Raw genomic sequence first — 12,199 nt, forward strand, 5'->3', positions numbered from 1 at the left:
GATGGATGGGAAATGGGTTTACTATTCGAGGTAGCATGGCCAATACAGATATGTCTAACGACTTCGTTCAACGTACACGATTATGTGATAGTGCGATTGAGCCGGTGATGAAACAAACGCGAGAGCTAAATCATGATGTCTATCGTCAGGATCCAGCAAGCTAGGTGCGAAAACGAGAGGCACAGGAGAAAAAAAAAATCACTGTTAGGAAACCCTTGCCCCAGGTTTCCAGAACCAAAAGAGCCCCTCACAGAAAGAGGAGGAAGAGACATGAGAAGGCGCTGGAGCAGCTCTAGCTCGTGAATGCACGCTAGGAATTAAGGCAGGATGGAGGAAATAGACAAAGCGCAAATCTCTTGAATAGGACCGAGACGCAAACGCAAAGCAGACGTGGCCGTGGTAAGAGTGATGACAACACAGTAGTACAACCTCTAGCTCTTTCTCTGCTATCGCTTTCCTGGTGTCGGGAGTCGTTAATCGGCCATAGCCATATATATCCATCCATCATCCGTCCTTGACTTGTTGTAAGGATTCTCGCGTACGCTTCCACCCATCCGCCTGGTTCGAGTTGACAAACTAGTCAGACACCATGACCTCATTTGCCCTCATCCTCTTCTTCTCTAACCCACTCAGGACCGCTTCCTCCTCTCCCTCGATAAAACCCACACAAACAACAAATAATCCTCTACCGCGGCTTCTTAACCTCACAAGCCCACCCCTCAATCCCCTCCCCCTTACTCCCCACCGGAACATCCAACTTCACCCCCTCCATCCCCTTCGTCCCTTCCAACCACTTATGCCCGGCCATCCCTCCCGCATTCGCCCTATCCACCGGCAACAGCTCCAACATGGGCAGCAAAAAGTCCGCGATATCTCTGCTCTCCTCCTTACTGAAATGATACTTCTCATGCAGCACATCCGGGAGCGCCCAATGGCGCAAGCGATGGATGTTGCGGAGTTCGCCCTTGCGGTTGAAAATCTCTTGGGACCATTTCCCCGAGATGCAGAGGGATTTGGGGAAGGGGCCAAGCAGCTCGATGATCTGCGCAATGTGGTCATCGTCTTTGCCGTACTTGGTCCCGGATTGCGGGTCGAAAAGGTAATCGCCTGTTATTAGTTCGAAGACCTGGGAGTGGGTTAGCTGGTTGGTTGCGCAGAACTAGGAAGCGTAGGGACGCACCATTGCGGCCATACTCCAGACGTCGGTGCTGGCGCCCCATTTGCTACCAAGGATGACCTCAGGCGACCGGTACTGCCGCGTTTGGATGTCGTTTGTGAAGTGGTGGCCTACCCAGCAGGCGTTGCCGAGATCCGCAATCTTGACGGATATTATCTCGATGCCGTCGTCATCGGATTTCTGCGGGTTAGCGGATCCGGTGGTTTTGTCTAGGCTGATGCTAGACACCTCTTTAGTCAGAATGTCGCTGCCAGGTGTTATACAGAGTCCAACAGCATGGCGTTCCGTTCCACTTACGCGGTCTTTTCCCTCTCCTTCTGCGCCTCATCTTCGCTCCCGGGATTCTTGATGCCGAGTCGTTCCGCCATTGAGAGGCCGGACGCCGGCGATGATGTACCTAAAGCACCACTCGTTACAACCTCGTCCTTTGAAATCGGGCTGATGCCGCAGCCGGGGTGCTCTTTACCTGTGTTCTCATTCACAATCTTGTTTAGGCTCTGTGCGGTGCCGGGGAACGCGGCAATATCGGCGTGATTGAAGCTGGCATTGAGGGGGCTAGGTAGGGGCTGGCTGCCAGTGATGAGGGTTCTTCTTCTTCGTCGTCCGTTCCGGGCGGTGTCGTCATCGCCCTTCTTTTTCGGCTCGTCGTTGACGTAGGTTTTAACGATCTGTTCGACGTCTCCAATCTCGATCAAAACGTTTTCGGGCTTCAAATCGGTGTGTATGATGCCGCATTCGCGATGCAGGTAGTCCAGGCCAAGCAGGACCTGCTTTGTTATCTGCTTGACCAACGGCATTGGGATTCCCCTGTGATTCCATCTCTTTATTAAACCTAACAAATTCTCGCCGAGCACCTCAAAAACCATGCAGACGTGCGTCCCGTTGGGTCCCTTGTGGTTGAAGGAATCGAGAAGACTGACGACATGCTTCCGACCCGGGTGGTCCGGTTTCGCCTCGACGACCTTCTTAAGCAACTTGATCTCGTCCAATGCGGTTTCGGTATAGTGGGCAGCGGAGCGTACAACCTTGAGCGCGACGTGTTTGCCCGTGGTGTTATCCCGGGATAGCCAAACCGTCGAAAAATGGCCCCAACCCAGTTTGCGCACGACGGTGTATTTACCGTCCTTGTATTGTTCCCCTACCTGTACTGGGTGATAGCCACCCTTACAATAGTCCTCGGAATCCTCTTCATCGGCGGTGTTCTCGGCTTCCTCGACGGATGAGGAGGTTGACGAGGGCGAGCGGCTTAGCTGGTTCGTGTAGGACATCTTGTGCTGGGCGGCGGTGCCGTGAGCACTGCGATTGTCAGTCAAAACATCGGCGTAGAGGGGCGCAGGAGCATCTCAAGCGAACGTCGGCTCTCAAGCTACGTGCGCGCAATCGGAGCGGACATACTTGTAGTGAAGGGACCCCGCCGACGCAGGGGAACCGTCCTGGCTCTTCTGCTGGTCGGTGGTGATGATGGGCTTCAGGTCCTGGCCCTTCCGGCGCTTCTTCCCTCCGCTACCATTTGCAGCCTGTGCGACCTGCTTGGCCTTGTTGATGGCGGCCTTCTTGATGTCGCTGCTGTTCATGGTGCGTCGTCGACGGTTGTCGTCGTCGTCGTCTTCGTGGTTTGGCGTTCCCCGCCACGCGCACGGCTGCTACAATACGGAGTACAAGGGAGAGAAGGCTCAAGCGCTCGGACGGCGGGGTGTGGGCATCGGCGGGCGGGCGGAGCGAGCGAACGCGATTAGAAACAGTCGTCTTCGGGGGGCGCGCAAAAACGAGTCGAGTCGATGATTGTGTCGAAGGAGGAATCGAAGTGCGAACTCTGCACAGCGGTCTTGTCTCTCTCAAGCAGGCAAGAAGAGAGCGGCTAGCAAGGCTGGTCTCTCTCCTCCGTCGGGCCTATCCCAGACGCGGTCGTGATTGGGCCGCAGAAGGGGGTTTGACACGGGCGCCCTGCTGCGTTGCTACTGGAGCCGCTGGTCTTGGTGGTGGCGGCCGGGTGCTGTTTTGTATGTACGGAGTACGGGAGACCCGGAAAACCTGTATAAGGGAAGACGGGAGGACGGACGGGTGGCGGGGAGGGTTGCAAGAGGTAGAAGCGTGAAAGACCTGGGGCTGTTGGGTGTGGCTGTGCTTGATGGTCGACGGCGAGAGGGGAAAGGTACCCAGACCCCGATTGGCGTAACCTAATGCTGCGAACCGGCGGAAGCTGGAATGCACTGCAATTGGGACGACAAGGTGATGGTGAAAAGAGTTGGGGCCCTGTCAGGGTGGTGATGTTGTACTGAAGACTGGAACTGGGCAAGGGGAACTGGCTCGGATGACGTGGGTTGATCAGATCAGTACACAGTAGGGGTTTGAACGACCCAAGCCAAATTTTCAACTTCAGACGAGACTTATGAGAATGCTGGTCCCAGTCTACTGAATACGCTTCTGATTCTGCTTTCCCAAGCGGCGCCCGAAGCCCTCGACCCGCCTCTGACCCCTCGCAGTGATGCCAATGGGAGGAGTCTGAGTCTGCGGTTGACATCACCTCTGCCCAATTCCCTCTTGAGCGCACATGCAAGATCTGTGACATCTCTCCATCTCAACCACCCACGCGGCCTGCCTAAAAATACATCAATTCCCATAGGGCAAAATCCAATATATGGAGGTCTCGAACCAGCCGACCTTGCGGTCAGTGTGGTCCACATCCACGAATCCCTGCCAGCCGATGTCGTACAACCCTGATATCCAATCCCCTGAAATGAGCCGCAAGATCTGGACGAGAAATAACGCCAAAGTACACCTCCCCAAGGAGATAAAGACAAGCATTCATCGGGCCCGGCTTGGGGCCACCTAGCGCCATGCAGAAGAAAATGGAAGTCCGGCAAGGAGAGTCTTTCAAACAACGGAATGAGACAAGGAAAAGCAACTGCTTCCCTTCCCGATGAGCTCTTAATGAGCTCTTGATCCATTCGTTTCCCCCAAAGGTCGCAATACCTAGCGACTACTTGGCCGATATGGCGGCCGTCCACCTTTGTTCGTCGTTTCTGTTGTACGCGGTCAGTAAACACCTCACTCTTGCCAAAGGGAATATCCATACTTGTCAAAGTGCAGCAGCATGCCGAGTACTGGGATCAGCTGCTGTTGATACTTCTTGTCCCGCTGCTCCAGGAATTGTAGGAGGACATTCTTCAAGTAGACGTAGTCTATTCCACTGCTGCTCTCTCCCTGCGCCCCTGTCCTCGGGGCGGGAGATGCAAGTCGTGACCGTGATGATTCGGCCGATGAGCGCGAAGATTGCCCATTCGAATCAAGTGCGCGTGTCTTCGCTGTCTGCATATGCCGGAGCTCTTCTGCCATGGACTTGCTCGATTTTTGCAGCTTCTCCAGACGGTTTTGTGTCTCATCAAAAGCTCGCCGCAAATCAGCCTTTTCCTTTTCCAGGCCTCTGGCTTGTTTCTCGCTCTCGTCCAAAGCATCCCGTAGTTCGCTCATTGTAAGTCTGACTTCAGCGGCCTCCTCTTTAGCGCGCGCAGCAGCGCGTTCTAATTCGTCTCTTTGCCTGCGCAGCTCTTTCTCTGTTGATAGTAGCTCTTCCTTGTCTTCGACGGCACGCGCAAGAGCTCGCTCAGCATCGCGGACCTTCTGTTTCAGCTCATCAAGCTCCCTGGCTCGTCTTCGACTGAAGGTATTGGCTTGTTCCTCCGCTCTCTCCCTTTCTTCTATCGCAAGGTCCAGCCTCTCTTGCATTTCCCTCACCCTCGAATCCGCTCTACCTTGTGTGTCGGCTAAGAGCCTCCTCATCGTCTCTGCCTCACGGCTGCGCTCGCTCAAGAGTCGGTGTGCATCAGCGAGCTCTTCTTCTAAGCTCTCGCTCCGGGCGCGTACCTCCTTCATCTGAGCGCCCATCTCTTGTGTCTGATCTTGCATGCTGTTCATGAGGTCTTGCGCGCTGGCATATTGTGCGGCTTTGAGCTGGATCTCATCCCGTAAGCTGTCTGCCTCCCGCCTCAGCTTCGTAACATCGTCCTCCAGTCCACGTATCTTAGCTCTGGAGGCCTTGAGATCATCCTGTGCTTTCGAAAGATCTTTGGTGAGTTTCTCTCGCTGTTCAATGACATCTTGTCGGGCAGCCTCAGACTTCTGAAGGTCTTTCTGATTCTGTCTGTTTGTTTCCTCCAAGGCCAATCTCTGAGAAGTCTCCTGTTTCATTTTCTCGTTGAGGCTCTTGATGTCGCTCTCCTTATCGGCAAGTTGTGACCGATACGTTGCTATCTCAGATTTGAGGTCCCTTTCGCGACCTTCTAGACGGCGCAATTCCGCTGATTTGGACGAGAGCTCCTCTTTAGTGGTTCGCAGCTCAGTAACCTCCTTACGCAAGGAAAGCAGCTCCGGTTGGGCCTTTTGAAGGACTTCCCTCATCTCGGCGAGCTCCTTGAACCGCGACGCAGCGAGCTTCTCAGCCGCTGAGAGGTCAGTCTGTAAGGAGTCGGCCTTAGCCTTCAATTCCTCGAACTCCTTCGTCAACTTATCCCGTTCCTGCTGCGACGTCTCCTGGGCAGCCTTTCCGGTTCGAAGCTCTGCAATCTCCTTCTCCAGTTCGGTCATACGTTCTTGTAGGGCTGCTTTTTCCGCCTGCAGTTCCTTGATTTTGTCTTTGGCTTCTGTATGCTCTTGTCCGAAATCGAGAAGGTCATGTCGCAACGTCTCCAGCTCCTCCTGCATAGCTTCTTGATCCTTGAGCCGACCCCGCAAGCTTTCTATAGACGCTTCTTTCTTCGACACCTCTTCGTGTAGACTCTCAATTATGGCAATCTTCGCGTCAAGGTCAGCTTGCAGCTGGGAAACCTTGCCCTGAACATGGGTTTGTTCGTTGACAAAATCTCCCTCGCGAGGCGTAGGGGGTGCAGTCTCATTCTCTGCTTCATGTTGAGCCAATTCTGTCGACGCATCTGTCGGTTTCCCTACTTTCTTCTTCCTGCGGTTCTTCTTTCTGGAGGCTGCAGGCTCAGCAAGCTTTGCCGCAGAAGACGTTGGTAAAGGGCCTGCCGCATCCTTTTTATCATCTTTCTCCTTGACGACATCCTCCAGCTCCAGTTTCGTCCTTTGAAGGTCCGATAGTGTCAAAGTGCGTTCCGACTCCGCACTTTGCAGCTGTTCGCGTAAATTTGCGATTAGGCCGTTCAACGTCTCATTACGCTTGTCACTAGTTGCCTGGGCTCCGCGAAGCTCCGTAATGGTGCTCTCAAGAGATTCGATCTGGGCCCGTAGACTATCGTGTTCCTGACTGTTTAGCAGCTCCTCTCCTTTGGTGGCATGGACTTCTTCCAGCTCCTCCGTAAGGGCCTTGTTCTTGAGTTGCAGGTCTTTCATGGTTTCCTCGTATTGACTAGCCTCCTTCCTGCCCTTTTGCAGCTCATCTTCAGCAAAAGACAGCTTGGACTGCAGATCGGCAACCGTGGACTCAAGTTCCTTTTCTTTTGCTTGGGCCTTCTCCAAGGAGTCCTTGAGGCTTTGGACATCATTGCTTGCCGTTTCCAGATTCTTCATTAAGGTCTCAGCAGACTCCTGCGCCACAGATAGGTCTCTCTGCAATGTCTTCTTCTCTTCTTCCAGTCTCTCAACCTTCTCCTCGGACTCCTGTAACTGGTTCTGCAACCGAGGTAGTTCGCTGTCATACGAAAAGAATTCCTCGCTATTTTCCGTGGCCTGCGTCTCCCTGGACAACTTCGATGGCGCGGACGAATCTCCGGACACAGATTGGCTTGTAGAGTCATCGGCTGATGCCTCATTACCTGCTGGTGTTTGTGAGTGAATTTGCTCCAACTGGTCCGCGGTTTCCTTTGCCTTCTTTTCCGATTCCTCCAGCTTCTTATTGAGTTCATCTCGTTCTTTGGACACTCTCTTCAGCTCTTCCATCAGCATATCACTCCTGATGTTTAGCTGCCCGAGGTATTCAAGGAAGGCAGAGGGCTCGTTGATAGATGTAAGAGGCGTGTTCTCCCGGAGAGACGCCTCAAACGCTTCTATTGCAGCGACGCGGGCATGGGCTATGCGGTAAGACCGGAGTAGTTCTACAGCAAGTTAGGCCAGCTTGACTTATCTCACGCGCGAGCACCTACCAGAGTATTTCGGCTCCAACTTCTCCAACTTGCGAAGGCGCGTCTGAACTTCTGGTGGAAGGTCTGATGGAGGCTTACTTCTCTCCTCCCCGTCCTTATCCTTGGAGGCATTCGGAGGAGCATCTGCTGAGTCCTCCTTATCTTTAGGCTGTGGAGTTCCTGTTCGGCTGGGCTCATCGTCATCGCCTATGACAAACTCAGGATCGAACTCGGAAGGATCCGGTCCCTTTCCACTCGGTATTGTCTTATCTCCATCCTTTGCGCGGGCAGGACGCTTCGAGGGCGAGAGATTCCTAGACCGTCGAGGCGCAGGGTTTGACCGTGAGGGAGTCTCCAGCTCGGCAAGGGCGCCTTTGAAGGTCCGCTGCGACACTGTCAGCTCAATCAGGGACATCTAGACGGATAGTCATGCCTGAAGATTTTGAAACATGTTCTCTCCTAAAACTGCACTGAAGCCCTATTAATGTATGCGCAGAACCGACAATATTCCCATCATGTACAGTGTCGTCTTGAGGTCCTCGGTCCGCCGTTGCGGCCAGTCCAGCGAAGCGCAGATGCCAAGGCCTCAAGTTGACAAGGCCCCTGGGCCGCCGGAAGTCCACCTGGTGCGGAAAGGCGTTCAACGTCGAAAATAATTTTGGATCCCCGCCAAACTCGTCTTTTACCGCTGATTCCAACACTCCAGGCGCAACGCAACATGGATACCGTACAGATTGCACTGCCCCTTCCCGTCCTGCCCGAGGGCTGGGCTGGAGAAAAAGACTTCAAAGCAATCGGCAGTCTCAGCCAGGCCACCGACCGCAACATCGAACCTGTTGGACCGCACTTTCTGGCTCACGCACGCAGGGTATGCTGCCCTCCCCCATTACAGTCTGTTAGTAAAGTGGCTAATTATCTGGGATTATAGAAGCGACATAAGCGCACGTTCTCGGAGGATGACCGTATTCAAGCGCAAGCAAACGTGAAGAAGGTGGAGGATGACGATGCTGGCGAAATCAGCGAGCCAGAAGACCCTCTTCTTCTCCAACGTGAAGCAAAGGATTGGAAGGTGAGATCTTCTGCGACGATTGTCTCATAAGACAGTTGGCTGACCTTACTGAAGACGCAAGATCATTACGCTGTGTTGGGACTGTCGAGGTACCGCTACAAGGCCACTGAGGATCAGATCAAGCGCGCCCACCGAAAGAAGGTCCTTAAGCATCACCCGGACAAGAAGGCCGCCGCCGGCCAGGCCCAGGATGACCAGTTCTTCAAGTGCATTCAGAAGGCCGCCGAGGTCCTCTTGGACCCTGTCAAGCGCCGGCAGTTCGACTCCGTCGACGAGGCCGCCGACGTTGAGCCTCCCACGAAGAAGGAGTCTCAGAAGGGCAACTTTTACAAGCTGTGGGGCAAGGTATTTGAGTCCGAGGCGCGTTTCTCCAACAAGCAACCGGTCCCCAAGCTTGGCAATGAGAACAGCACGAAGGCAGAGGTTGAGGAGTTCTATAACTTCTGGTACAACTTCGACAGCTGGCGTACCTTTGAGTATCTCGACGAGGATGTGCCTGATGACAATGAGAATCGCGATCAAAAACGACATGTCGAGCGGAAGAACCAGAACGCACGCCGCAAGAAGAAGACGGAGGATACCGCTCGTCTCAGAAAGCTTGTTGATGATTGTTTGAGTCTCGATGTCCGCATCAAGAAGTTCCAGCAAGAAGAGCGTGCTCAGAAGAACAAGCGCCGCACTGAGAAGGAGGCCGAGCAGAAACGCCTTGCTGAGGAGGCGGCCAAGAAGAAGGAGGAGGAGGCCAGGATCCAAGCTGAGAAGGAGGCCGCCGAAAAGGCCGCGAAGGCGGACAGCAAGAAGGCCAAGGAGGCAGCGAAGAATGCTGCTAAGAAGAACAAGCGTGTGGTTCGTGCTGCCGTCAAGGAGGCCAACTACTTCCACGGCGCTGGCGATGCTCCTGCTGCTCAGATCGATTCAGCCCTCAACGATGTCGACCTGATCATCACCAAGCTCGACAACGAGGAGCTGGCCACTTTGACCGGCAAGCTCAACGGAAAGACTGATGCTGGTGAGATCACGACCATCTTCCAGGAGGAAGTGAAGAGGCTGCTCGGCGCGGGCAAGCTGAAGGATGGAGAGGCGAAGTCCCTCTCTTAGTTGGGCCTGTCGGATACGTCTTGCAATGTATAAACTACATCTAGTGGCAAAAGAGTCTGTGATTAGAGGTGCGGATTTCTATTGGGTTCTGCGAGTTTGTACTTTCCTATGGCAGTGCTGGACAAAGGATAGATATGCGTAGACAGTGTACATGTCATTTTTGACCTTCGAACCACACTGGCTATGGATATGGAGCGTATTATTTGCACAGTAAGGTACGAGTAGAAAAAGTATCTTGGTAGCTAGATTGCCAAGAATTCACGTGCCAGCATCCCCGCAGCGGGCGGTCCCGAGGCGCTGGATCCCGTCACCCCACGCTTCACGCAATTGCAAACAGCCACACTTCGCCATCATTTCGGGTATTCAATCGGGTACCACTTGACATGAAGCCAAGATATTGTAGCCACCCCGACTGAGCTGCAACTGAGTTGCCGCAGCAGCTTCAATTCACGATCCTTAACCCTTGGCCGACCTCCAGGACCTCCAGGAGAGAGCCTCCTTCGATATTCTTCGGCGAAAGCAACACCCACTTGGCTCACCACAGCAGGCCCGCACTAAGGCAGAGGGCATCACACACGCACAGCAGCCCGGATCGCCAGTGAGAACTGTTGTTAGGCGCAGGGACGTTTTCTGGGGGACCACGAGTCCTGTCTCTGCCTGCACCTCTGAGCTTCAGGACGCCGCCCACTGGCTTCACTCCCGTCCAGCCACATACAGCATGACCGCACCCCCCACGTCGAACGCACCACACAATGGGCTTTCAGCGAATTCTGATCCCGCTCCTCGTGCGGTGAGCCCGCTTTCATTCCCTGGAGTAGGGGATCTACAGGAACCACGTCGACCTTCTATTCAGTTTAAAATGCATGCGGATGCTGCTCACCTCACGGGTAGGCCCAAGGAGGGGCGCATGAAGCGACGTTTATCATCCCCTCCTCCTCCTCCGTAAGTGACAGTCGCTCTGAGTGCCATCTCACTTTGCCTGTCTTTCCCTCTCACCTTGATCTGTCTTGCGTCTACGGGTACAGCTGGGAGTTTGCATTTGTGCCCTGGTCATCCCTGTCTTCACTCCAGGTCATGGAGACGTATGCGCTTCGAATTGCTTTCCTGACTTTCGTCTGCTTTGCGGACATCTGATCCCCAGGAGCACGTTCTAACAACCGCAGTGTCTTCCAACCCCGTGTGTCTTTCGACACTTTCGACCGAACATCGGATAGTATCGAGGACAATTCTTTTACTCTGATAGCGAAGCACAAGGATTATGAATATACAAAACGATCGAGGACGTTTCTCTGCGGCTGCGACGATAACGATTATTCCGATTACGCCTTGCAGTGGTTGATAGACGAGCTGGTGGACGATGGAGACGAGATCGTGTGCTTGAGAGTGGTTGAGAAGCTGGACACGGGCTCGGGAGACCGGAATGCGGACACTTCACGATATCGTTCCGAAGCGCATGCTTTGATGAAGCAGTTCCAGGCAAAGAACCACGAAAACAAGGCCATCAACTTGATTTTGGAGTTTGCGGTGGGCAAGGTCAACAAGGTGATTGACGAGATGGCAAGTATCATGAAAAAGAAGGTCCCACGGAGCCGAGCTAACTGCTCCAGATCAATCTGTACGAACCGGCGATACTCGTCGTGGGAACAAGGGGCAGAAATCTCGGTGGTTTCCAAGGTCTGCTCCCTGGATCGGTCTCGAAGTATTGTCTACAGAGCTCCCCAGTGCCGGTAATCGTGGTACTCCCATCATCCAAACGTGACAAATCGCGGGTCAAACGCGCGCAAGACCCGACCCGGCACGGCTATAAGGACCTTCTCGAGAAGAGTGGTCCACAACTTGGTTACAGCCTCCCGGCAAGCAGTAGGAACAGCTTGGCGTTACCTGAATCCGCTGCTACGAGTGTCGCGATAGGACACAGCCAGCCCATTGAGGCGAGTCCTCTTGCGCAATCAGAGGCTGCGTCTGAATCAGTTGGGTCAGTTAGTACCAGGTCGGAAGCAGATCCAGAAGAACCGCGAAGCCCTGGCGTGGTTATGAAGAGCCCCCATTTACAGAACCTGGAAACCCCTGACCTAAGTGACGCTAGCAGCAGTGAAGGGGACGAGCAAGAGGAAAGAGGGAACAATACCTCCGCTGTGGAGAGAAGGTTGGGTCCAAGCAGCGAAAACGCCGCCGACTCCGCTTCGGCTTTTACAGACATCGCTGAAACGAAAAGTGAGACAGCGGAACCTGAAGGACCTCACGGGAGCTAGCCACGGCGGATTGGCTAATAATAATATATTATCGGAGCTGCCAAAGCACTAAAACATTGAGACGCTGGGACGACCAATGGCTGGGGGATAGGGGGGATAAGAGGCGGCGACATATTTTACGACTGTTCCGCCTTGCGGACCATTGAACTCTGCGATTTGAGTATCCTTAAAGCAATGGAAGGCAAGTATCCTTTGTCGTTATTCATGGATTAGAGTAGGCGAAGAAGGTGTGATTGCACGTATCTAGTTGATCTTCACCACTTGGCATTTCTCATTCACCTTCACCCTCCCCGCACCCCGCGTTTGAATCTTGGAATGTGCCATCTTATCCCTGTGCAGATCACGGCTGATGACGTTTCGTTGGAGGGGCCGCCTTGGCGTGGAACCCCCAATCCTCGTCCCTGCGTCCGTCCCTTGCACCTATTCATAGCCATCTCACTGCCTCGCCGTGCAATGCATCTACCTTCGAGCCGATATTGACGTCGATGGAAATCGCACCCTGCATCAGATTTCCGCATGAAGTGGT

The 12,199-nt window shown here is 53.9% G+C and overlaps 6 protein-coding genes across 6 annotated transcripts; 3 read left to right on the forward strand and 3 right to left on the reverse strand.

Moving 5' to 3' along the window:
* Positions 1 to 685: 685 nt before the first annotated feature.
* Positions 686 to 2,445, reverse strand: EI97DRAFT_368910 (serine protein kinase-like protein Sky1; the record flags this gene model as incomplete). The annotated part of the gene is made up of 3 exons (XM_033795157.1): positions 686 to 1,126; positions 1,181 to 1,424; positions 1,475 to 2,445. 3 exons carry the CDS (start codon positions 2,443 to 2,445, stop codon positions 686 to 688), a joined length of 1,656 nt encoding a protein of 551 aa, XP_033657816.1.
* Positions 2,446 to 2,569: 124 nt separating this feature from the next.
* On the forward strand, positions 2,570 to 2,997 carry EI97DRAFT_117587 (uncharacterized protein). Its single transcript, XM_033793003.1, has one exon. The coding sequence runs from the start codon at positions 2,636 to 2,638 to the stop codon at positions 2,957 to 2,959; it is 324 nt and encodes a 107-aa protein (XP_033657817.1). The 5' UTR covers positions 2,570 to 2,635; the 3' UTR covers positions 2,960 to 2,997.
* Positions 2,793 to 3,986, reverse strand: EI97DRAFT_117646 (uncharacterized protein). Its single transcript, XM_033793004.1, has one exon. It carries the CDS (start codon positions 3,744 to 3,746, stop codon positions 3,036 to 3,038), a length of 711 nt encoding a protein of 236 aa, XP_033657818.1. The 5' UTR covers positions 3,747 to 3,986; the 3' UTR covers positions 2,793 to 3,035.
* Positions 3,987 to 4,157: 171 nt separating this feature from the next.
* Positions 4,158 to 7,669, reverse strand: EI97DRAFT_447834 (uncharacterized protein; the record flags this gene model as incomplete). The annotated part of the gene is made up of 6 exons (XM_033800122.1): positions 4,158 to 4,200; positions 4,254 to 5,390; positions 5,421 to 5,496; positions 5,530 to 5,733; positions 5,764 to 7,227; positions 7,354 to 7,669. The coding sequence occupies 6 exons, from the start codon at positions 7,667 to 7,669 to the stop codon at positions 4,158 to 4,160; spliced, it is 3,240 nt and encodes a 1,079-aa protein (XP_033657819.1).
* A 157-nt stretch (positions 7,670 to 7,826) lies between these two features.
* Positions 7,827 to 9,600, forward strand: EI97DRAFT_498500 (zuotin). Its single transcript, XM_033802555.1, has 3 exons — positions 7,827 to 8,122; positions 8,183 to 8,323; positions 8,378 to 9,600. The coding sequence occupies exons 1-3, from the start codon at positions 7,973 to 7,975 to the stop codon at positions 9,419 to 9,421; spliced, it is 1,335 nt and encodes a 444-aa protein (XP_033657820.1). The 5' UTR covers positions 7,827 to 7,972; the 3' UTR covers positions 9,422 to 9,600.
* A 776-nt stretch (positions 9,601 to 10,376) lies between these two features.
* Positions 10,377 to 11,947, forward strand: EI97DRAFT_117690 (adenine nucleotide alpha hydrolases-like protein). Its single transcript, XM_033793005.1, has 3 exons — positions 10,377 to 10,503; positions 10,585 to 10,978; positions 11,029 to 11,947. The coding sequence occupies exons 1-3, from the start codon at positions 10,496 to 10,498 to the stop codon at positions 11,671 to 11,673; spliced, it is 1,047 nt and encodes a 348-aa protein (XP_033657821.1). The 5' UTR covers positions 10,377 to 10,495; the 3' UTR covers positions 11,674 to 11,947.
* The last annotated feature ends 252 nt before the right edge of the window (positions 11,948 to 12,199 follow it).

Source organism: Westerdykella ornata, assembly GCF_010094085.1.
Source record: "Westerdykella ornata strain CBS 379.55 unplaced genomic scaffold EI97scaffold_2, whole genome shotgun sequence".
NCBI lineage: Eukaryota > Fungi > Ascomycota > Dothideomycetes > Pleosporales > Sporormiaceae > Westerdykella > Westerdykella ornata.